The 24,961-nt window shown below is 43.0% G+C and overlaps 1 protein-coding gene across 4 annotated transcripts; it reads right to left on the bottom strand.

The window, feature by feature from the left end:
• Positions 1-429: 429 nt before the first annotated feature.
• Positions 430-22,019, bottom strand: LOC117361948. Of its 4 annotated transcripts, none has more exons than XR_004539775.1 (6): positions 21,914-22,019; positions 4,048-4,602; positions 3,876-3,951; positions 3,669-3,737; positions 1,515-3,572; positions 430-1,451 (listed from the first exon to the last, which is right to left on the bottom strand). XR_004539775.1 is itself a non-coding variant. In XM_033947660.1 (6 exons), exon 6 carries the CDS (start codon positions 3,364-3,366, stop codon positions 2,212-2,214), a length of 1,155 nt encoding a protein of 384 aa, XP_033803551.1. In that variant the 5' UTR covers positions 3,367-3,572; positions 3,669-3,737; positions 3,876-3,951; positions 4,048-4,112; positions 4,319-4,602; positions 21,914-22,019; the 3' UTR covers positions 430-2,211. The 4 variants fall into 4 exon arrangements, 3 of the variants coding, with proteins under 3 accessions (XP_033803551.1, XP_033803639.1, XP_033803719.1); XM_033947660.1 differs by having other exon boundaries at positions 430-3,572; positions 4,048-4,112; positions 4,319-4,602; XM_033947748.1 differs by lacking the exon at positions 21,914-22,019 and having other exon boundaries at positions 430-3,572; positions 4,048-4,112; positions 4,319-4,388; positions 4,570-4,603.
• Positions 22,020-24,961: the final 2,942 nt, after the last annotated feature.

Genomic DNA, 24,961 nt, shown 5'->3' with positions numbered 1-24,961 from the left:
TCTTGGACACCAATTATATATTATTATTCATTCTAGGATAAAATAGCATTTGGAATGATGGGAGGGAAGGGAGGTAATACCATGTATCCTAAAATGAAATGGAAAGATTGGCCAATGATATATTTAATGTCAGAATAAATGTGATTTGAAGAAATGTTAATCATTTTTAATCTTACATCAAGTGTTCCAATAATAAAATATTTTAATTTAAATGCATCACTTGCAATTCTTTCTAACAGTTAATTGTTTCCATTGTGTCCTTACTTGTTACTTAGTGGGATAGTACAATAAAAACTTACATTTAATGGCATGGTTATTAATGTCATACTAACATAAAGAAAACAACAAAAAGTTTTAACCATTGGTAAATGTTTATTAAAATATTGCATATGTGATAAACATGTAATACACATATGTTCAAATGCAGTGTCAAGAACACAAAATCTTTCAGTTCACCATTCATGATCTTTTATGTACAACATGCTGAATTGTTTATAAATTCTTTATTCATTTTAAATCATAAACAAGTGTGCAATAATATATCCATTAAAGGTTGGCACAGCAGTTAAACATCAGTGAGAGTGAGAACAATATTGGCAGAGCAGGTAACCAACATCAGTGGGAGAGAGTAAGTAAGGAGGATGTTGTTATAGCAGTTAAACAACATCAGGAGCAAATTAACAGACAGTTTAAGTGAAGCAGTTGAAACAGTTAGCAGGCCTCTGGCTGTCTGGCCCACCAAAAGGAGTGGGGGACATAGACAATTTAAAGTGTCTCATCTGTTCCTGCATCTGCAGACCCTTGAAAAAGAAAGACCACACATCCTTCAAATTAAATGAGCAACATTTAAAGGGTAGAAAGAGGGAAGGAGCTTAACACTGGCTATCCCTGAAGCCACTCCATACAAGACACCATCTGACCTGCCCTACGTGAAGGAAAAAGCCTTTGAACACCACCCACAACACCTTGAAAATGTCAAAGCGAGTACAGTATGCTTGAGTGGGTTACCTTGCTCGGCATAAAAAACCTTAATGCTTGGCACATGTCAGAGCAGTAGAGGAGGGCTTCAGGGAAACTCCTGGGGGATAGCTCCTGGACGCAAGAGTTAGCAAGCCTCTGGCTGTCTGGCACAACAAAAGGAGAGGGGGACATAGACAATTTAAAGTTTCTCATCTGTTCCTGCACCATGTGTGCTTGGGAAGACATTCTTGCTTGGGGGATTCTGCTTCTGGGTTCTAACTGCCACCATCACGTTTGCACCCTTGTCAACCCATTCTGGGTCCTGCAAAGGCCAACACATGACTGCCACAATCAGGTTTGCACCTCTGTTATGTACAACATGCTGAATTCTAAAGCCATGTCTTTTTCTACATCTCATGGTTTCAAAGAGAGCACCTGACTGACATTCCTGCTGGGGGGGTTCTGCTTCTGGGTTCTAGAAAGGCCAACACCTGACTGCCACCATCACGTTTGCACCCTTGTCAACCCATTCTGGGTCCTGCAAAGGCTAACACCTGACTGCCACCATCACGTTTGCACCCTTGTCAACCCATACTAGGTCCTGCAAAGGCCAACACATGACTGCCACCATCCGGTTAGCACCTCTGTTATGCACAACATGCTGAATTCTAAAGCCATATCTTTTTCTACATCTCATGGTTTCAGAGAGAGCACCTGACTGACATTCCTGCTTGTGTACTTTCTGGGCCACCAAAAACAAGGGAGGAAATGTACAATTTCGAGTTTTTCAAATTTTCCTTAACACTGGCTATCCCTGAAGCCGCTCCATCCAAGACACCATCTGACCTGCCCTATGTGAAGGAAAAAGCCTTTGAACACCACCCACACCTTGAAAATGTCAAAGCGAGTACAGTATGCTTGAGTGGGTTATCTTGGTCGGCATAAAAAACCTTCACGCTTGGCACATGTCAGAGCAGTGGATACTAGGATAGGTAGGGGCCAGAGGAGGGCTTCAGGGAAACTCCTGGGGGAGAGATCCTGAGCGAAACAGTTTGCAGGCCTCTAGCTTTCGAGCCACCAAAAGGAGAAGGGGACATAGACATTTTAAAGTGTCTCATCTGTTCCTGCAGCATATGTGCTTGGGAAGACCGTATGGACATGTCAAAGCAAAGTTCATATCACTGAGTGAACACAATTGTAGCATAGCAACAGGAAAACCTGAACTTCAATAACAAACTCTAAAGTTCCAGATTATGTGCTATACCACGGAGATATTGAAAGAGAGGTCTTTGTCCATATGTTGGCAGCAGCGTTGTTAGTCTTTGCGTCACTCTCACATACGTGCTTACTGCTGGGTGGTGTGCGGTTACCAGCCTGGAATCGAGCAAGCAGTTGTTCTGTGTGATCTTGCTCACGCTGTATATGTTCAAGGAGTTTAAATATGGTTGGATGGTGGCATGCAACAGAGGATTGAAATGCATGGTGCCAACCTTCAACTGAATTATTGGTCCGAGGCAGTCCATCTTCCACACGGGAGCGCATATTCCACAAAGGAATAGGAAACGGTGGGACACGTCTCCCATTATGCCGCATTCTACCGAAGTAATTGTCTTCCCAATAGTCATACACCGGGGTCAGTTCATCTGGTCGACCCTCCTCCAAGGTCTGGAAACACTCAGCAACATCATCCACAGGAACAAAACTTATTGCTAACAGCATTTTGGTGAACAATCTTACTCTCTCCTCATCTCTATAGTTGGCGGTCAGTCCCTCATGTTGAATTCTGCGCCACAATGATTGACCCAGATAGAACAGGCACCCAGAAACTGTAGCATTGGGAAATACTGTGTGGGCAGCTTGCAGACTTGCTCTCTCAAAGTCCATCAAGATAATCAATGGTGCCAACATGTTTCTGGTTTCTAGCAGTTTCCTTAACACACATTCATAGTCCTTCTCCCTTTTACTGTTCAACAACACGTACACCATGGGAAGTGCAAGATTGTCTACAAATGCATGGATGGTAAACACTTGGACAAACAAATGGGGGGCAACTTTGAATGTCCCATCCATGAACCAATGTCCATGTTGCTCCAACACCTCAAGATTCGATTGTGTTGTGAAAATGAAAATGCGTCTTTCATCATTTTCACCAGAATCCCACAACAGTAATTGTTCACCACATATGCTTCTTTGGAGCGGCTCAGGAATTTGTATCTCTCTTATGCACCTGGGATTACCCATTGCTAGATGGCCTGCATTTCTCTTTCTATTAATTGTTCTCTGCATGGAGGTGTATGCAGACAATAATGTAGCTGCTTCTAAACTTGTACCAGCTGTTGTCCCATGAATGATCTGTCGTGGCTTTTCAACCGTAGCCACAGCTCTTTCACGCATCTCTCCCATCATTCGATCAGCTTCAATTCTGGCGTTGTTGGGTGCATGCACATGCGCCGTTATCTCGACAGAAGATCCATCGACGTGCCTCTTCTTCCGACACAGTCACGGCGCACACACCTCCAGGACGTGGATCAGTCTGCCATCACTCGGTCATGAACCCAGTGCTCTCTCCCACGCTGTGAAGTTATTACTTCCATGTCTATGTCAAATCACTCCTGAAACCGTACAAGTAATAACATTATCCTATTTTGACTTCCAATTGATATACAATTTCCTATATCATGAGTGCACTACTCAAAAGAACATCATACCTGTAAGACTGGAAGTATATCGATGAAACCCTCAGGAACTGTAGTCTATCTTTGACCCTGAACCAGTACCTGCAAGAGTTATAACATGCATGTAAACTTCATGTTCGCCCCCCACCTCCAGCACACAAAAAAAACCTGCAAAGGTAAATTAGGTGAGGTTAGGCCATACATATGTAGAGTTCAGCACTATGGCACAACACCATATACCTGCAAGGGTACGATCCCTGGCAGGAAAAACTGAAGATGTCTGTCCTCTTGATTGTAGTCTCTTGATTGTAGTCACCTTCAATAGTAGATGATATGAGGTTATTACATACATATGACATACAAATTGGCCATACATATGTAGAGTTCAGCACTATGGCATAACAAATTATACCTGCAAGGGTGCGATCCCTGGCAGGAAAAGACTAAAGATGTCTGTCCTCTGTTGATTGTAGTCACCTTCAATAGTAGATTATATAAGGTTATTACATGCATAGGACATACAAATCCCTATACCTCTGTACTTACCTTGCCGCCAAGATTGAACTTCTAGACAACACTAGGGTTTCAGCAAATTAATATCCCTCAGCACATCACTGCAAGACTAGAATTTATAAGGTTAGCACATAGATATAACAAACAGCACGTACTATGTCTGTACTTACCTTTGCAATCATACCTCTAATAGTGGAAATCTGGCTTGACAACCATCATGGATTAAGAACGTCATTATACCTAAGCACAGACAGAAGGAAGGCAGAAAGGCCCAAAAAAAGATCCCACAACAATGATATACAATCACCCTCACTACACACCCAAGGCTAAAAGTTTACACCAATAAGACCTACCATCAGACTACTTATCCTATCCTATTGTTCCGATTTAGCAAAACCAAAAAATGAAGCTATGCATATACCTGTAAATGTGAATATCCTCTTATGTATGATACCTGCAAAAGAAAATGGTACCCAATGCCTTTATAAAACTATAAACCACGAGCACACTTATTTTTAAAAAAATCTTTATTCATTTTCAATGACACATCATGTGTACAAGAATCAAAACATTAAAATGAAATACATCACATGTCAATCTGTCTATATTATCACATAATAGATATAAGTACCTCCCTTCCCACCCCACTTCCCCACTCTTACTTTTCCTAATATGAATGATAATAGTATAATAACGACCCCCCTCACAACTATAAGACGGTGTATCTTTAAATAGAAAATAGTGTGTATTCATTACAGTAAGATGTTAATGGCTCCCAAATTTTATTAAAATTATTACAACTTCCTTTTTATTGTTACTGTTCTTTCCATTTTGATAATGTGACATAATGAATTGCTCTCGAAACTATATACTTTGAGTCTACTATGATCTTTCAAATTATTACTTATATGTTGAATGGTGACTCCAGTGCTGATATTTTAATTTTTTTTTCTCATGGACTTACCAAATAATATTGTATCATTAGATAATGCAACACTCAAATTAAACATATTCAGATACTAGTGTTGCTGGCATAAGAGTTTTTACCTCATGCCAACATGTTTCTTTACATCTTTATTACTTTTCAATTCTATAACTCCATCCAATTATGCTTCCAATTAATATCAATCATCACATGATACATAATCTTAATACCATAACAGCCTTCTCGCTCTTTTATCATGCGGGAAAACTAAGCGCAAGACGGGTGCAAGAAGGTCCGCACCACTTTTCAGGTCCGTGCCACTTTTAATCTCTGGCTCTGACAGCTCTATGAGAATTTAACTCTGACGGATTCTAGCATGGGGAGGGAAAAGCATTAGGATCTGTCAGAGTTAAATTCTCATAGAGCTCTGTCAGAGCCAGAGACTAAAAGTGGCACGGACCTGAAAAGTGGTGTGGATCTCGGATTTTTAAGGACGTGCAGGTTTAGATCCGCGAGGTCCGTAAGGTCCACGTTTTACCCCTTCCCGTGCAACAATGACTATCGATGCACGCATGCGAGATGAGCATTCCATGATATATAAACATACCCATATAAATATGAACATACCCAATATAAACAATTCATAGTGAATTTGGCAGATTTTTAAACTTATACCATCGCTTTTGTTGCGATTGTGTAGCACGCATCTGGTATCGCTTGCAAAGGCAGCGACATTTACAAACACGGTCGGCGCGTGAGAACCGGAAATGTAAATATCAACATCCCCTATAAAACTTAATAATCAATTGCGCTGAGTTTTATGATCATACCCTCGCTTTTCTTGCAGTTCAAACACAATTGCGCGCAAGAGTTTTATGATCATACCCTAGCTTTTCTTGTGCGTGAACCGGAAATATAAATAAACATACCCAATATAAACAGTTCATAGTCAGTTCATAGACAAACAATTCATAATGAATTTGGCAGATTTTTAAACTTATACCCTCGCTTTTGTTGCGATTGTGTATCATGCATCTGATATCGCTTGCAATGGCAGCGACATTTACAAACAGTCGGCACGCGCGTGAGAACCGGAAATGTAAATATCACCATCCCCTATATAAACTTCAAAATCAATTGCGCTGAGTTTTATGATCATACCCTCCCTTTTCTTTCGTGTGAACCGGAAATATAAACATAACTGTAAATGAAGAAATGTGGAAGGACATTCGCTCTCATCAGAGGAGAGAAAAATCCGCGCAAGACAAATATTCGTTATAGATCAAGTACTAGCAAAACCAGATCTTTACCTATAACGGACACGGTCAGGCAGCGAAAGGAAGGCGGGCTGTTCGGAGGACATATATAATGTGGAAACATAACCATAGTAACGAAAATGCATTCACGTGACTTCTATTTAAATGCTGTTCAGAGAATATATATAATGAGGTAACGTAACCATAGTAACGAAAATACATTCATGTGCCTTATATTGAAAACGCAAAGAGTCAAGGGAATCATACTGAACATGCGTTGACGTGATCACGTGTAACATGACGTGTAAACGTGCTGTACATGTGCGTGGCCTTCAATCGGCAAGCGGCCTCTAGTGGCGTGCTGAATGCGCTGAATTGTCATTGTGCTGTTATCTTGCGCTAAATTGTCTGGCGCTGAGTTGGCGCTGCGCTCAATTGTCTTGTGCGGAGATATAGTGGCATGCAATTGTCTTTGAGCGCCATTGTCTAAGCGCTGAGTTGTCTGCACGATTTTGTCCGCGCGCGATTGTCTTTCGCGCTTTTGACCTGTCACCAAATTTTGAATGAACAACAAAGTTGGAAAAAATCAGTACAGTTTTTAGGCCAGGGCAGGAGAATTGTTAATAGAGGAGGTAGAAGAGTAGCAAGGCAAGAGAGTAGCAAGGCAAGAGAGGGAGGAGGTAGAGAGAGAAATGAGGTCAATCTAGAAAGGAACCACAAAGCAGCTCAATGTACACATCAACCACAAAGCACCTAAACGTATACAAGAACCAGAAAACACCTAAAATGTACATCTGAAACATAAAGAAAGCTAAATATACAACTGTACCACAAAGAAAGCTAAATGTGCACATGAACCACAAAGCAGCTAGAGAGAAATAAGGAAAATATGCATCGACTTTGTTGTACATTATAAATTTAGCTGTTATGGCCTCCTCATCTCCCCTTATAGCCACACCCATGCCTCCGATCACTTTTAGAATGAATTACAAAGCAACTTAATTTACAATGAACTACCAAGTAAGTGCAGGTATTATGCCAGCGCAGGAGAATTGTTAATGGGGTAAGCTTAAAGGCAGAAGTGTAAGAAGACAAGAGAGGGAGGAAGTAGAGAGAGAAATAAGGAAAACAAGCATGGACTTGGTAGTACATTATAAATTTAGCTGTTGTGGCCTCCTCATCTCCCATATAGCCACACCCACACCTCCAAACCTTTTAGAATGAACTACAAAGCAACTAAATTTCGAATGAGCAACAAAGTTGGAAAAAATCAGTACAGTTTTTAGGCCAGGGCAGGAGAATTGCTAATGGAGGAGGTAGAAGAGTAGCAAGGCAAGAGAGGGAGGAGGTAGAGAGAAATAAGAGGTCAATGTAGAAAGGAACCACAAAGCAGCTCAATGTACACAAGAACCAGAAAGAACCTAAACGTACACAAGAACCAGAAAGAACCTAAACGTACACAAGAACCAGAAAGAACCTAAACGAACACAAGAACCAGAAAACACCTAAAATGTACATCTGAACCACAAGAGCTAAATATACAACTGAACCAGAAAGAAAGCTAAATGTACTGTGACAGGGAAGCCCCTGTTCCAGCCCCCAGAACTACACTACCCAGCATGCACCCTGTCCTAGACCTGGGAAAACCTTATCTGGAGTCTGGTCAGCCAGCAGTCAGGAAGGGGAAGGGGAAAACAGGAAATTGCAAAGCCCAAAAGTCAAGGGGGAAAGTCAGTTGACCCTAATCAATTTCCCTATTACTCCTTTCCTGAAGCTGTGAAGTGGAGGTCCAACCCAGAAGGGGGTGGGGCTAATCCTCAAGCAAGACAAACTAAAAAGCCCCTGACACAACCTAGCAAGGAGGAACCTAGAGGCACAGGTGCAGCAAATGCTAATCAGCTTCCAGCCAGGAAGGCTTGCAGCTATCCTAGAGACTTGGTGCCTCAGCCTAGAACTCCAGGGTGGAGATAGCCTAGCAGAAAAGTGAGTGAAAGCCTAGGGAGGTATCTCAATGTGGCAAACCAACCCTGGAGCAGGGTTCCCAGAGACTGGCCAGAAAGAAACCCGGAGAATACAGAACTAACCCAGAAATAAGGAGGTAATTGGGGAAGAGTGCCTGAGGTTACTGGGGGAAGAGATAGCCTAGTTCCCGAGTTTATTGATTGGGACATGAACAGTGTGTCTGAAGAAGGGGAATATGGAGAGGACATGGAGTTAGGGGAAAGTATGACCTAGTGTCCTTGCTAACTTACCCCAGCATCCAGTTCAGGACTACAGTTCCCCAAACCTAAGCCCGGCCACAGAAGGGCAGGACCAGTTCTCATCATGCAGGAAAATTCATTACTTGAAACTTTAAGTTGCCTTTCCTCAACCCTGACCCAAAGAGTTTAAGCAGCAAGTTGGAAGCTAAACTTTTGTGTGGGGGGGGGGTTCTTCTTCATTTTGGTGTTTGAATTTGCACTGGGGAGTGGACCTGGAGGAGCCAGGCCAAGCCCAAGGACTTGGGGAAGATGTATGAACTGTGAGAATGTGTACAGCTGATAATGTATTGCCAACTAATTTTCCTTTGAACTTTAATAAACTGAATCTTAGTGTCCATGAAAATCCGGTTTCCGGGTTTTTACTTTACCAGCCATATAAAAGACACTACAACATAAATCTACCTGTGGTCCGAGCCAGGTTTCCCACTTACTCAGGAACTGGCCCGGCCACAGTACACATGAACTACAAAGCAGCTAGAGAGAAATAAGGAAAATATGCATCAACTTTGTTGTACATTATAAATTTAGCTGTTGTGGCCTCATCTCCCCTTATAGCCACACCCATGCCTCTGATCACTTTTAGAATGAACTACAAAGCAACTCAATTTACATGAACTGGCAAGTAAGTGCATGTATTATGCCAGCGCAGAATTGTTAACTGGGTATGGGTAAGAAGACAAGAGAGGGAGGAGGTAGAGAGAGAAATAAGGAAAACAAGCATTGACTTGGTAGTACATTATAAATTTAGCTGTTGTGGCCTCATCTCTCCTTATAGCCACACCCACACCTCCAAATCTTTTAGAATGAACTATAAAGTTGGAAAAAATCAGTAGTTTTCATGCCAGTGGAGGAGAATTGTTAATGGGGTGTGCTTAAAGGCAGGAGTATAGGAAGATAAGAGAGGGAGTAAGTAGAGAGGGAGTAGGTAGAGAGAGAAATAAGAGTTCAATGTACAAATGAACCACAAAGCAGTTCGGCCAGCCACAACATGTCACAGCATGCGCAGTACAAAAATTTGCCTACCGCCAAACACCTGTGGCTGACTCAGCTGATCTTCTGCTATGATCTCCTACACCACTGATATCCTGCCTCTGCCTATGCTACCGGGATAGAAGGGCTACTGCTGGACTGGGGGCAAGGAAGGGGGCCAGGTTCATGGGGTTGGGGGTCAATTGGGGGTTTAGAGGGCCAATCCGGGGTTCGTTTATGAGGGGGTGCGTCGCGGGCAGGAGGACCTGGGATCCCTCCTGCCCAATTTTAGGGGGGGTCACTGTTGGCATGAAGGGTTGGACACCCTCCTGCAAATATTGTTTCAGGGATGGGGGTCGCCATGGACAGGAAGGGTTGGGCTTACTCCTACCCATATTATTTAGGGATGGGAGGGTCACCGTGGGAAGGAGTTTGCTCTCCCTTCTGTCTGTTTTGGTTTGAGGTTGGAGTGGATCACAGCAGGAGATTGGGCATCTCTCCTGCAGCGAGAGCAATTACCAATCCCTCCCGAACTGGCATGAACCGTGGCAGGAGAGATTGGGTATCTCTCCTGCCATGGGTCGAGGGAGATGAGGCATCTCTCCTGCCACGATTGTTGCAGTGGGGTGTGGGCAGGTTGCCGCGGCTGCTGAGCTGATTGAAGCAGCCACAATCAACTCAGCGGCCCCTTTTTGGTATTTATACCTGTTTTGACTTGGTCTAAGTTAAAACATAAGAACATAAGCAATGCCTCCACTGGGTCAGACCTGAAGTCCATCGTGCCCAGCAGCCCATTCACGCGGCGGCCCAACAGATCCAGGACCTGTGCAGTAATCCTCTATTTATACCCCTCTATCCCCTATTCCAGCAGGAAATTGTCCAATCCTTTCTTGAACCCCAGTATTGTACTCTACCCTATTACTCACTCTAGAAGTGCATTCCAGGTGTCCACGTTGGGTAAAGAAGAACTTCCTGGCATTCGTTTTGAATGTGTCCCTTTTCAAGTTTTCCAAATGCCCTCTTGTTCTTTTATTTTTTAAAAGTTTGAAGAATCTGTCCCTTTCCACTGTCTCTATGCCTTTCATTATCTTGTAAGTCTCTATCATATCCCCTCTAAGTCTCCTCTTCTCCAGGGAAGAGTCCCAGTTTCTCCAATCTCAGCGTATGAAAGGTTTTCCATACCTTTTATCAGATGTGTCGCTCTCCTCTCGAGTAACGCCATATCCTTCTTAAGGTATGGCGACAAATACTGGACACAGTACTCCAGATGCGGACGTACCATCGCCCGATACAACGGCAGGATAACTTTTCGTTCTGGTAGTAATACCCTTCTTGATTATACCTAGCATTCTATTCGCTCTCTTTGCGGCCGCTGTGCACTGTGCCGTCGGCTTCATTGTCATGTCCACTATTACCCCCAAGTCCCTTTCTTGGGTACTCTCCTTCAATAACATCCCTCCCATTGTATAGCTGTACTTTGGGTTTCTGCTTCCCACATGTAGTACTTTACATTTCTCAACGTTGAACTTCATCTGCCATCTCGTCGCCCATTCCCCTAGTTTGTTCAAGTCCCTTTGCAATTCTTCGCAGTCCTTAAGTCCGAGCTCAACTAAATAGTTTTCTGTCGTCCGCAAATTTTATTATCTCGCACTTCGTCCCTGTTTCTAGATCTCCTGGTATCAAGGCTTACTAACCACTTCGCACCCTCCCAGTGGGATCCCCCAAGGATCCCCACTTTCACCTTCAGTGTTCAACCTTCTAATGCAATCTTTGGGAGCCAACCTAGATTTTGCAGGAATAAAACATTTCACCTATGTAGATGACATAACGATCATGCTACCTGTAACAGCTGCATTAGCCAACACCCTCACCACTGAAAAAATATGTCCACCTTCTCTGACAACTTCCTGTTTCCACTGGGGCAGACCACAGTGGAGAGAAGATGCAAGGACTTACGGCAGGGAATAGTTAATGCCTCCCACCAACTTTTAGAGAAAACTAAAAAGGTAAAATGCGGTCGGGGGGAGGGGGTAAAATGAGAAAAATGATGATTGTGGGGAGAAGGGTGAAAGCATTAAATGCCGGAAAAAGCAAAGAGGACTGGCAGTAAGATGCTGCTCCTCATTATAGAGCTGCCCCTGAGCACTGCATCATAGATCAGGAACCCAGAGAGTAGTGAACATAGACGAGCTCAAGCACTTCCTGCTAACAGAGACCACAGAAGTCCCTTCATGTATGTTCTGACTATGCAACCTGCTCAACTTTTGGTTATACCTAAGGTGACCATACGTCCCGTTTTCAATGGGACAGTCCTGTTTTTGGGCCGACCGTCCCGTTGTCCCGACCCACCGCTTCGGGACACCAAAAGTGTCCCATTTTCAGGAAGCTGTGCGCGGGGACACCAGGACGGCTGATAACTTTCCCTCCCTGCCGCGCAGATTGAAAACCTGGGCTGCCGCCACTGCTTTTTGTTCTTCCCGACGTCAATTTTGATGTTGGAGAGGAAGTTCGGGGCCAGCCAATCGCTGCCTGACTGGCCCGAACTTCCTCTCTGACGTCAAAATTGACGTCGGGAAAAAGCAGTGGCGGCGGCCCAGCATTTCAATCGGCCAGGCAGGAAGGCAGACAGGCAAGCAACAGTGGTACACGGGCCGGCAGGTGGGCTGTGGGGTTGAATCGCGGGAGGGGTTTGAATCGCGCGGGGGGGTTTGAATCTGTGGGTGGGGGTGGTGAATCAAGCACTGGAGAGATGTTAATGAGGCAGGGAGGCTGGCTTCGGGGGAGGGACAAAAGCAAGAGGCACTGGGGGCACTAAGGACACAGGACAGGCACTGGGGCACTAGGGACTCAGGACAGAGGCACTGGGGGCACTAGGGACTCAGGACAGAGGCACTGGGGGCACTAGGGACATGGGAAGGAGGCACTGGTGGCACTAAGGACACAGGACAGGCACTGGGGGCACTATGGACATGGGAAGGAGGCACTGGGGGCACTAAGGACATAGGAAGGAAGGAGGGAGGGAATAGAAAGGGACAATTGTTGGACCTGAGTAAAGAAAGAAAAAATGAAAGAAAGGATACACAGTAAGAAGGAAATACAACCAGAGACTCATGAAATCACCAGATAGCAAAGGTAGGAAAAATGATTTTATTTTCAATTTAGTGATCAAAACGTGTCAGTTTTGAGAATTTATATCTGCTATCTATATTTTCCACTATATTTGTCTATTTTTCTAGTTACTAAGGTGACATTGCATATTTTAAAGTCATTTGCCTTGACATCTTTGAAACCCCCAATATAAATGATAATTTAACACTTTCACTGCGTATAGTTTGCTTTGTAGTTTTTTTAATTTTAAGGTTACCATTATGAAATATGAAGATATTATGTGTACATGAAAAATTAATGGAAGAAATTGGGGGCAGGATTGGGGGCAGGGCTAGGGCAGGGTTGAGGCGGGGCTAGGGTGGGATTAGGGCGGGGCTAGGACGGGATTGACAATTAATAGATGTCCCCTTTTGATGAAAAAAATAAATGGTCATGTTAATTATACCTGCTGTACGACTAAGTCTAGGTCGGACCACTTCCTGGGCTTTCGCCTCCTATAAAAACACCTCTTTTCGCTCTAGGCATTTAGAGGCAGGGGAAAGGCCTAAGCTGGTTTTAGATACATCTAAAACCAGCTTTGATTATTGGTACTTGGACGATCTGGCTTTTTGATCATCCAAGTACCGATTTAGGCCCCTTTTTGTACTATTTTTTTATTAAGAGCCTCATAATGGTTAACCACAAAATTAAACTACTCAAAGCACACTATGCTTTTCAACATTCATTCCTACCTATGCAAATACGGGACCAAAAACTAAAAGTACTAATATATACAAATGAAACCCTAAGATTCAAGACTCTGCTTGCAGTACAACCCCAGAGAAAAAGAAACAAATGCATTTCTTCCTGAATAGTGCAAAATATAGACAGCAGATGAAAATTCTCAAAACTAACACAATTCAATCACTAAATTCAAAATAAAATCATTCCCTCTATCTTTGTTATCTTCCTCCCTCCATGCTGTGCCTAAACTAGGTGCCTCCCTACAGCGGCTGTATTATCTTATGGATGACTCCTGCCTGGCCGTTTTATGCAGCCTGTGGTATGATGTGCGTTTTCATTTCCACCCTCAGTGTTATCTGTCAGCATAGCTATTGCTACCATTCAGCATTTTTAGTTGGAATTACTAATGTCAGCGAAGGCCTATGGGAAATTATATCAATCTGACTCTGGCAAGTGAATGCAGATAGACCCTGAGGGCAGGGAGACTGTTTTAAGTAGCCCTGATTGAATCATGATTAGCTAAAAGGTGTTAATGTCTGATTAAGAGGGTGCTTAGGACAATGGGTCCAGGTGCACAGATAACTAAAGTTAATCAGAAACTATTGTCAGAGGCATACTGGAAATTACATTTGACCATAGCCTATTCTTCGGCTGTCTAGCACAAGTTTACTAAGGAGGGGGAGATTTAACTTCTATTGAAGCTCAATAGTTTCCATATTCAGAATAAGATTCCAAGCTATAAAAGCCTCCTCTCTATCCTTCTCTTTATCTATGGAACACGCAGCATCACCCCCCTCTCTTCTCTTGGGTCTTGGCTCTCTTCTTTCTTTCTCTCTCTCTCTCTCGGGCCGATCTCTGGAACCCGAAACTTAGACTATCACCCCATCCCCCTTTCTCTCTCTGGCTCTCCCTAGAACTTCAGACTCTGTCTCTTTGCCTCTGAACTATGTAAGGCAGGGAAACTGCTTTGCTCTCTACTTAATTGTAATGCTTAATTGTTGTAATGCTTATAAATATTGCTTTTCTGTAAGCCTATTTCTATAATATATTCTTTATGCAATCACCTCTGGCTGTGCCTTTTTGATTCTACTTCCTGGTGAATGTTCAGTGAGGGAACTGAACCTGGGACCTGGCGTTTGTAAGGGCGCCTCTCAAGTGACCCCACCAACCATACATTGTGGGGGCCACTAACAAGCCTTACATTTTGGGGGCTCAACTCGGACCTTCCTGATTTCATTTGGGGAAGTAGAATTCAAATTTTTTTTTCTTCTCCTTGTATGCACTGTGCAATAGGATTATGCATAGACAGAGTGAGATAGAAATCAAAAGACCTTGGAAAACCCTTAGATTGATTGTACGTTAGACTGAATGACACACTGGTGAAAAGTTCCAGTAATATTGTGGGGTTTTATACTTGGTAAGTTTTTTTTTTTTTTTTTAGACTTTGTATTTTTGATTGATAGACAGAGTGAGATAGAAATCAAAAGACCTTCTGGAACCCTTAAATTGTTTTAGACTGGATGACACACTTGTATAAAGTTTCAGCAATATTTTGGGTTTTATATTTGGTGAGATTTTACTATCAAAAGGCTTTGTAGTGTTACCTGTGCCAGTTTGCATTGTATGATTTGCTATTATAAGCTTGATAGGGTGTTGCATGTAAGAATATTTGAGCTGCTCTGAAGAAAACCATGGTCCAAAATTAAAACAGTCACTCAATTAAGACACGCCACATCTGTACTAATAATTTACTTTTTTACCTTGTGCTTTTAATTCTATTTCTTGTCAGTCTCTGCCCTGGTGAAAGGCCCAGTGCACACTGGACTGGAACTGGCTTCTGGCATCTCTCCTCTAACAGACTTCTTATATTTTTTCCTGCTAAATTTCAGGTAGTAACCAGTGTGGGCAAGTGTGGGCATAAGTGTATTATTTATGTCAATGACTCTTGCCTAACACGCTTTACCTCGATTTTCTACCTATTAACTAAAGTCTCCCTCCTTCATCAGTGGGAGCATTTCAATCTCAAAGGCTACACACAGACAGTGACATTTAGAAGGCCATATAAATATATGAGCAAGGCCCACAAACCAAGGCAGACTTCTGCAGCCTCAAATATGAACCCTTTTGATTTTCAAGAACTCACAGATATTGTACACAAATATTTCGACAAGAAAGGGGGTCCATATGAGGGTAATTTTCCAGAACACGCATGGCACGATATTCAGAAACAAATGGTTTCTCATTCTCAGGAGTTTAGAAAGAAAACAAATAAAAGAAAATGCCTTTTCATTCAAGGAGTATTAAGGGGAGTTATTAGCCTAAGACAAGAAAACACTGACTTGAACACTCAGTGCCATCAGCTGTCCAAAGACTTAGACGAGGCACAAATTAATATATCCATGCTAAGAACACAAATTGATCAAGCTACAAATTCCTTTTTAACTGTAAATGAACAATTAGAAGAGGCCAAGGCAGAATTAAAGTATTTAAAGTCAAAATGTGCCTCACAGGGACAAGTTAATGCTGTCTCCTCACAGATTCTGCCATCTGCACTAGTGCAACATTCACCCTATCACTCACCCTATAATCCATATGTAGTCAGTTTATTGAAAAACAACACACTGTTTTAGTAGCAGGCCAGCGAAAAGGTAAACTAGCTACAGATGTAGAACAGGAAGAAGAACCGACAAACGAAAGTGAGGAAAATTCTTTACCAGGCCAGAGCAATACCAAAAGTATCCCCTATAAGTGACACAGCTCCAGTAACAGTAGTGCTGCAGGGACATATGGAGGACAGTGACATTGAAAGAATAGTACAAAAAGTGGGACCTATGCCTTTCAACATAAATGAATGGTGCAAATGGGCTACTGACATACTGATTCACTGGGGTCTAGGGAAATATAAAAGGAACAATGCAGATTTTGATAAGCTTATGCACCTAACCCTGGGTCCACATTATTATAAATTTGGATCTCTTGTTCATCCATACCAATTTGTAAAGATGGGCATCGAACAACTATTTCGCTGCACCTCTTTGCAAGTACTTAGAACTCTTTCACCCCTGCCAACCGATACACCAGAGCAGTTTGCATATTGTCACCAACCGGCTCAGGACAATGGGCCCTGAGCGGCTGGGACATGGGAGTTGTGCTCTTGTGAGCCGCGGTGAGCTGCACAAGGAAAATAATAGCGGAAGAAAAAACCTGCCACACTAGGTAAGGGTAGTTACTTAAATCAAACTCAGGATTTATTCTTGCACTGGTATTAAACAATGCTTGTCAGGATATTTCTGCGATTAGCAAATAGTCCCAAAACAGTAAAAAGAAAAAAAAAAAACACAAAACAGCAAACTGTCCAAAAAGTGGATATGTCCCAGTTCAAGTCTTTTTCTAAAATTCAGGCTATTGGTTTCAGATCCTACTCATTTCTCAGCAATGAAAAAACAAAATATTCAAAATACAAACAGTCTTTGAATTGACTACCACAGCACTAGTCAGAGCTACGGCTTTGACTTACCCAGCTGCTAGAATACTGGGCAGGTAGTGCGCTTCACGTGGTGATAAACTGCCAAACAGGCCCACTATCCCACCACAAAATACATGAGGCGAACCCCCCACTACCTGGGCTGGATACAGTCCTTTCTCATGTAAGAGAAACACAAAAAAAAACTTTCACAAAAGTCTTTTCAATCTTCTGGAGCTCTTGATTACTAAAGCTCCCACAGGGCAATGCATAAACATGGAAGTCCTTTATATAATAAGGTCACAGCTACTCACTTTTATTCCACGAGCGGCTTGCCTTCCATGAAGCAAACTTCCATTGGCAGAATCTCACTCACTGGAGCAGCAGATGAATCCGGGTCAAGTTCCATGGCTTGGGGTTCTTCATTCTCCTTCAAAGCAGATTCTTCTCCGGCTTCCATCAGCTCCATAGATTCCAGTGGAGAACTGCCATCAGTATCTCCCAGCCCCGAGCTCTCCTCCTTGTCCTGTGCCTCTCCTCCTTTTAACTGACTTCCCAGGAGCTTTCCTCTCTGGGCAACTAGTTTGCAGCCCCGCCCCCAACCCTCAGGTGGGAAGTATTTCCTATCAGCAACCCTGGGCCTGAGAGGGGGATGGGCGCTCTGCACTCGTGCTCTCTGACTCCCTCTAGAGAGCAAGGGAGAAATAGCATCAGGAGAATCAAAAACAGGTTTATTTGTAACACTGGGGAAAGGGTTGGCCTTTAAACTGGGCTCTGCACTAGGGACACACCTAGCAGGCATAGGCTGCGTACCACATATCCTCCCCCTTAAATGACTGCTAGCGGTGGATTTAGCGTTTTCTATTTTTGTCACCCTTCTTCCACCCAGAAGGACTTGGATCATGGGTATAGCAACCTTCTCTCTGCTGTACCTCATAGGCCCGGGCTATTTCCTCTGGATCAGTTAGCAGAAGGAAGCTTTCCTCTAATGAATCTACCCTGGGTCCAAAACTTGAAATAAGCTCACCCATTTTCTTAAGGTCCCTACTTCCTATCTGTTCTACTTGTGCCTGCACCTTTTTAATTTCATCCTTTACCTGACTGACAGCACAAGCAATATCCTGAACAATGACAGTAGGGTCTTGATGTTTCTTCACCTGCCCCTCCATATGTTGCATTTGTTCCCTAATACCTTGTGTGCTAGTCTTTAGGGCCTGCAAATCTTTTTGGCATTGCTGAAGATTCTCTTCTAGGGTTGTCCTAAGCAATTGACCTTTTTGCAACAGAATTTCCTGCAATTTATTGCCTAGACTCCCCTCCATATGCTGAACTGCTTGTTCCCAATGTTGTCTCTGGTTTTCCTGTCCTTGCGTTAATTCATGCTGCAGTTTAATAAATTGCTGTTCTACAGCTCTCTCAATCACTGCCAGAGAATCCTGATCCCCCTTAGTCATGGTCGGATCTAACGAAACCACCTCCCCACCTAAGGGAGTAGTAGAGGAACCAAAACCCTTCATTCCTCTTCGAGTAGGACGTAAGTACTTCCACTTTCCCACTTTAGGGTGCCAGATTCGCTCGCAAATTAGCTGCGCGATGCGGTCACCTCTTTTAACCTGGTAATCTGTCCCCCCATGGTTTATTAATAGAACGGACACATTACCCCGGAAGTCAGGGTCAATAACCCCTGCCCCTACGTCCAAAGAATGCTGTAAAGCTAGTCCTGATCGAGCGGCTACTCTTAGGTAAGATCCCGGTGGCTACTCTTAGGTAAGATCTTTCTAACGCCTTTAGTCAAAAAATTAACAATATCCGAAACTCCTTCACATCTATCATAAATAGTAATACGACTAACATAGATCAAATCAAAACCGTCCCAACAGCAAAATGTTCAAAATTCAAACTCCCTTCCATTAAAGACATAGAATCTTTGTTTCAACAAATTAATCTAAAAAATTCGGGTTCCGAGATTATCCCTCCGTACTATTTAAAAAAATATATTTCTCATTTTGGACCATTCATTCATCTACTAATACTGAAGAGTTTAATAACTGCAACTGTTCCTCCACTTTGGAAAACCGCCACCATCATTCCTATTATCAAAGATCATAATATCAGCATAAATGACCCCTCTAATTATCGGCCAATAGCTAATCTACCATTCTTGGGAAAACTTACGGAAAAACTAGTATTTAATCAACTCTCCGATTTCATAGAGAGTACCAATGCATTACATCCAAACCAAACAGGGTTCAGAAAATTTCATAACACTGAATATTCATTAATAGGTCTAACTACCAATATTCAATATCATTTAGATCACCACAAATCTGTCATTTTGTTCTCTTTAGATATTTCAGCAGCGTTCGACACCATAGACCACGATTTATTGTTACAAAGACTAGAATCAATAGGCATAACAGATAATGTCCTGACTTGGTTAACCTCATATCTTGCAGATCGCACCTCCTCTGTTAAATTTAAAAATGAAACATCAAAAGCTTATTCTTCTACATTTGGTATCCCTCAAGGTTCTATCTTATCCCCCCTTTTGTTTAACATTTTTCTTTTTCCTTTGTTAAGCATTTGTCAATCCATAGGCTTTACCCCATTTGCATATGCAGACGATGTTCAACTCATACACCCTTTAGATCCCAAATGCGACAACGAAATCAAATCCATCAATCAAAAATTAGAAATAATTCATTCTTGGCTAAATATAAACAAATTATCCCTTAACATAAAGAAAACTAAAGCTGTATTATTCACTTGGAAAAATGATATAACTTTGTCAAATCCATTTATTCTTAATAACTCCACACTCAATCTAGTTCCCTCAGTTAAAATTCTTGGCGTTCTAATTGACGAAAAATTCACTTACCATGATCATGTTTCTCTAACAGTTAGAAATTGCTTTTTTAAATTACGTCGTATTAGATCAATATCCAAATTTCTGACTCCAAAATCTGTTACAATACTGATCCATTCTTTAGTAATATCTAAACTTGATTATTGTAACGCTCTATTCCTTAACATATCATCAAAAGAAAAAAGGAGATTACAACTGATTCAAAACACCGCAATAAAGTTAATATATAATGCAAAAAAGTACGATCATGTTTCTCCACTGTTGAAAGATTCTCACTGGCTGCCTATCAGCCATAGAATCACATTTAAAATAATGTTACTCATCTTCAAAACTTTAGCTTGTGAAGAACCCCAATTTATATCTAGACTCTTGATACCCTATAATACTCAACGTTCACTTCGTTCCTCTAACCAAAATCTTCTCTCGGTTCCTTCCTTGAAGATTATTGGTACTAGAAGGGCAGATATTTTTTCAGTGACAGGTCCCCTATGGTGGAATGCCCTTCCCCAATATATTCGTGATGAAAAAGACGTTTTAATATTTAAAAAATCTTTAAAATCTTATCTATTTAGAGATGCCTTCAATGTTTAAAGCAGATTATGTTTTTTTTAATAGTTGAAATTTTTATGTACCCTTACCTATTGTTTTTTCCCACTTTTCTATTTTAAACGAAAAATGTAACTTTTAATTTTAATTTTTTTCCATCCCAACTATATGTTTGTTTTAGTCAAATGTTTATTGTTAATTTGTGAACCTCTTTTTACCTTATTATATATTGTAATGTACATCGCTTAGTGATTACAATAGGCGATAAATCAAATTCTGTTAATAAACTTGATAAACTTGAAACTTGATATCCGTAGGGACTAACACTCTATCTCTGGCCTCCACCACCGCATCCTGAGCCGCATAGATATCACACCCAGCCGCCTTATCATATGCCTGCGTGGGTGCTTGGGCATGCTCCGATAAGGGGGCCCACCTAATCGTGGGGCACCATCGGGAATGAGCCCTTCCTCCTTGCTGCGGATAATATCTACGGGACCTATTCCTCTTAGGCCTTTCATTAGAACTGTCCCGGGCCATAAGAGTACACCTATCTTTTCCGCTTTCCACATGAACTTCAAAAGATCTCCTTTCCTGGATATTTTCCCCAAGGCCTGTCCAATCTCTTCCTAAGATGAGAGCGACAGGGGCATCCGGAATAACCGCCACCCTCAGGGTCTTTACCTCTCCCTTATACACTACAGGGATGAGATAGCTGGGATAAGTGTGTTTCTCCCCATGCACACAGACTACAGCCACCCTTCCCGGGATCTTCCTGAAGGGACCCCTTTTCCTTGCCTGTTCCCAGCAGGTACGGGACATGATGGACTGCTCTGCACCTGTGTCCAGTAGAGCCTTAACTTTCTGCCCATTTATTTGGACCTGTACCTCATAGGGCCTTGACTGCGCTTCTGCTCCGCCCCGTGAGGTCGTAAGCGTCAATTTGACCCTACATTGTTTTTGGCTATGACCCGTTTTCCCACATCTAAAGCAGGTTATATTTTTCTTGCTGGGCGTCCTGTGCTTTCCTCACAGGCTCCTGCTAATTTTCCTGGGCCTTACTATGGGCACTTGCTGAAGTCAATGGTCCCCTCCTTACAAAGGTACCCCCATGTGTGCCCCCTTCAGACACAAGGGAAGTGGAGGAATCTATGCAAGCCTCTGCTAACTCAATGACTTGGCCTAGTGGACGACTCCCCTGTCTTTGAATCCAGGCTCTGAGGTTTTTTGGTAGAGCTTCTAAAAATTGCTCTTGTAATACCTCAGCAAGCATAGCCTGCGGATCCGTCAGGCAGGGTTGTAGCCACCGCTCGGCCAACTTTCTTAATCTATGTAGGAGCGCTTTAGGCCTTTCCCTGTCCTTCAGTTGGGCACTCCTAAATTCCTGCCTATAATGCTCTCGCGTATACCCTAAATAATCTAGGATGTGGTTCTTTATGGCACGGTAATTGCTGGCTAGCTCAGGGCCGAGAGTCTGATAAGCGGCCAAAGCTGTTCCAGCAAGGCACGATATCAGCCTCGTGGCCCACTGCTTTTCTGGCCAGCCTGCGGCCACCGCCATCCTTTCAAACGCCAATAAGAAGTCATCAGGTGCATCTGTAGGACCCATTTTACACAACTGCATGTTGGAAAAAGAGTTCAATCCTACCGGGTCTCCTGTTCCAGCTGGCAACACAGCACTCTGACCACTAGCAGTTGTCCCTTGAAGCAACTGTGCAAATGTCCTGCTCTGCTCTCCCATGGCATGTACCAACTCCTCATGCTGCCGACCGGTCTCCGCTTGGCTCGCTCGCCAGAGATCCTGGTTGGCCTGCAAGACGACCTTCAAGTCCTCCGTCTGTTTTTGACGTTCAGAAGCCAAGAGCGTGAATAGCTGCTGCAGATCCATGCTGCCCCTGAAAAGTAAGCACAGAAACAGAACCCAAGTGCGGAACTTTTATTTTTTTTTTCTTTAGTTCCCACACCCCAGAGCGCTAGCCCCCAGCTCCCGCCTCCCAGCAAGGCTATTAATCCCAGTATCCTCCACCAGCTGTCCCCAGGGTACCCTTACTGGACAGACTGCTGAGTCTGAGCCTTTGGGATTAATAACTTGGGATGGCGTTCTGGAACACTGCTGGACTCCCTCCGGTTCGGCTTCCCCAGCTTCTGGCAAACACGGACCCCGACACAGCTTCTTCCCAGGTCTTTACTCCTGTTGTACCACTCTCAGTTCCGGTTGTCTCGATTTTCATTCAGCAAAAATCACAACAAGCAAAAATTAAATTACTAGTCCAACTCTGCATTCACAGTTCCAAACCCTGGTTAAGTTTTTTCTTCCATACAGTCTCCAACACAAAGGCAGTAAAATAAAAAAATCCCAAAACTGATACCAAATATGTCACCAACCGGCTCAGGACAATGGGCCCTGAGCGGCTGGGACACGGGAGTTGTGCTCTTGTGAGCCGCGGTGAGCTGCACAAGAAAAAAAATAATAGCGGAAGAAAAAAACTGCCACACTAGGTAAGGGTAGTTACTTAAATCAAACTCAGGATTTATTCTTGCACTGGTATTAAACATAAAGCTTGTCAGGATATTTCTGCGATTAGCAAATAGTCCCAAAACAGTAAAAAGAAAAAAAAAAACACAAAACAGCAAACTGTCCAAAAAGTGGATATGTCCCAGTTCAAGTCTTTTTCTAAAATTCAGGCTATTGGTTTCAGCTCCTACTCATTTCTCAGCAATGAAAAAACAAAATATTCAAAATACAAACAGTCTTTGAATTGACTACCACAGCACTAGTCAGAGCTACGGCTTTGACTTACCCAGCTGCTAGAATACTGGGCAGGTAGTGCGCTTCACGTGGTGATAAACTGCCAAACAGGCCCACTATCCCACCACAAAATACATGAGGCGAACCCCCACTACCTGGGCTGGATACAGTCCTTTCTCATGTAAGAGAAACACAAAAAAAAACTTTCACAAAAGTCTTTTCAATCTTCTGGAGCTCTTGATTACTAAAGCTCCCACAGGGCAATGCATAAACATGGAAGTCCTTTATATAATAAGGTCACAGCTACTCACTTTTATTCCACGAGCGGCTTGCCTTCCATGAAGCAAACTTCCATTGGCAGAATCTCACTCACTGGAGCAGCAGATGAATCCGGGTCGAGTTCCATGGCTTGGGGTTCTTCATTCTGCTTCAAAGCAGATTCTTCTCCGGCTTCCATCAGCTCCATAGATTCCAGTGGAGAACTGCCATCAGTATCTCCCAGCCCCGAGCTCTCCTCCTTGTCCTGTGCCTCTCCTCCTTTTAACTGACTTCCCAGGAGCTTTCCTCTCTGGGCAACTAGTTTGCAGCCCCGCCCCCAACCCTCAGGTGGGAAGTATTTCCTATCAGCAACCCTGGGCCTGAGAGGGGGATGGGCGCTCTGCACTCGTGCTCTCTGACTCCCTCTAGAGAGCAATGGGGAAAAGAAAAGGGATCTTTCGCCCTAACCCTCCGGCGCTTGGGACCCCACAGCGTCTGGTTCAAACTACGATAACGACTGCCTTTTCCCGTCCATCTGAAGGAACCCTTCCTACCTCGGGGGTGAGCCCGGATTCATCGGGGGAACTCGGCGCAGGAGCTGCACGGGCGATACTGAGCCCGGAGCAGAGGTCGGTCCCTCCCCAACCCGGAAGTACTCAGATGCAGGGAGACACAGGAGTTCAGCTGCCTGAAGAGGAAGGGCTGTGCTCCAGTGAAGGAGGGACACCAGCACGGGAGACTCAGGAGGAAGGTGCAGGTGGAATATGTCAGCTATCTCCCAGCACCATGGAAGGAGAGGTGAGAGGTGCTCCGGGAGAGAATGCCATCTGTTTTGGGGAATTAAAAAGACCGCAGAAAATAGATATGGAGGCGCTCTGGCAGGCCATATCTATCATGGACGCCAACCTTAAGTTGAGTCTTTCAGTTATTAAATCTGACTATGGGACTATTTACTCCAAAGTAGAACAGCAAGGAGTGTGTCTGTCTGACTTAACTAAAAAATTGGAGAAACAAGAAGAAAATTTAAAGGAAATTAAAACTGTACAAATGGAAATGGTTAAAGAAAGATCATTTATTTCCCGTAAGTTGAAAATTCTTTGAGGAAGAACAATTTAAGACTTTTGAATTTTCCTAAATGTCCAGTCATTTCACCTGTTGAGATGGCGAGAAAATATTTTCAAGAGGTTCTTTCCATTCCATTGGAAAATTTACCTCCAATTGTGAGGGCTTATTATCTGATCTTAAAGAAACCTCAAGGGGAATCTACAGCTGTTGAAGATCCGAAATAAAATTTGGACATGAATTTGTCTTCATTTCTAGAAAGTTCCCTTAAGGTAGTAACTGACAGAACTACTTTGTTGCTGACATTGGCTTTGGAAAGTGATAGGGAATATATTCTTTGTTTGTATTTCCGACATATTAATAAGTTTTTGGGCTCTAATGTGAGAATTTTTCCAGATTTGGCTCAGAAAACCCAGAAGCGAAGGAAGGAATTCTTGGCCCTAAGGCCAAGAGTCCTAGCTCTTGGGGCTACTTTTTTGGTTAAATTTCCAGCAAAATGTTATATTACCTATCAGAGTAAGAATTTTCTTTTTTTTGAGCCCAAACAGCTTTTAGATTTTATTGGACCAAAAGAAAGGTTGCAATCTTAGTCCAATGATAAATGACCTACCATCCGGCTGTAGTTAG

This window comes from Geotrypetes seraphini, chromosome 1 (genome assembly GCF_902459505.1).
Source record: "Geotrypetes seraphini chromosome 1, aGeoSer1.1, whole genome shotgun sequence".
In the NCBI taxonomy this organism is placed as follows: Eukaryota; Metazoa; Chordata; class Amphibia; order Gymnophiona; family Dermophiidae; genus Geotrypetes; species Geotrypetes seraphini.
The sequence above is the reverse complement of the archived record's forward strand: the minus strand, read 5'-3'. Positions and strand labels throughout refer to the sequence as shown.

Excerpts from the sequence above, each read along its gene's own strand:
- LOC117361948 (XM_033947660.1), bottom strand. The coding sequence starts at position 3,366 with ATGATGGGAGAGATGCGTGAAAGAGCTGTGGCTACGGTTGAAAAGCCA.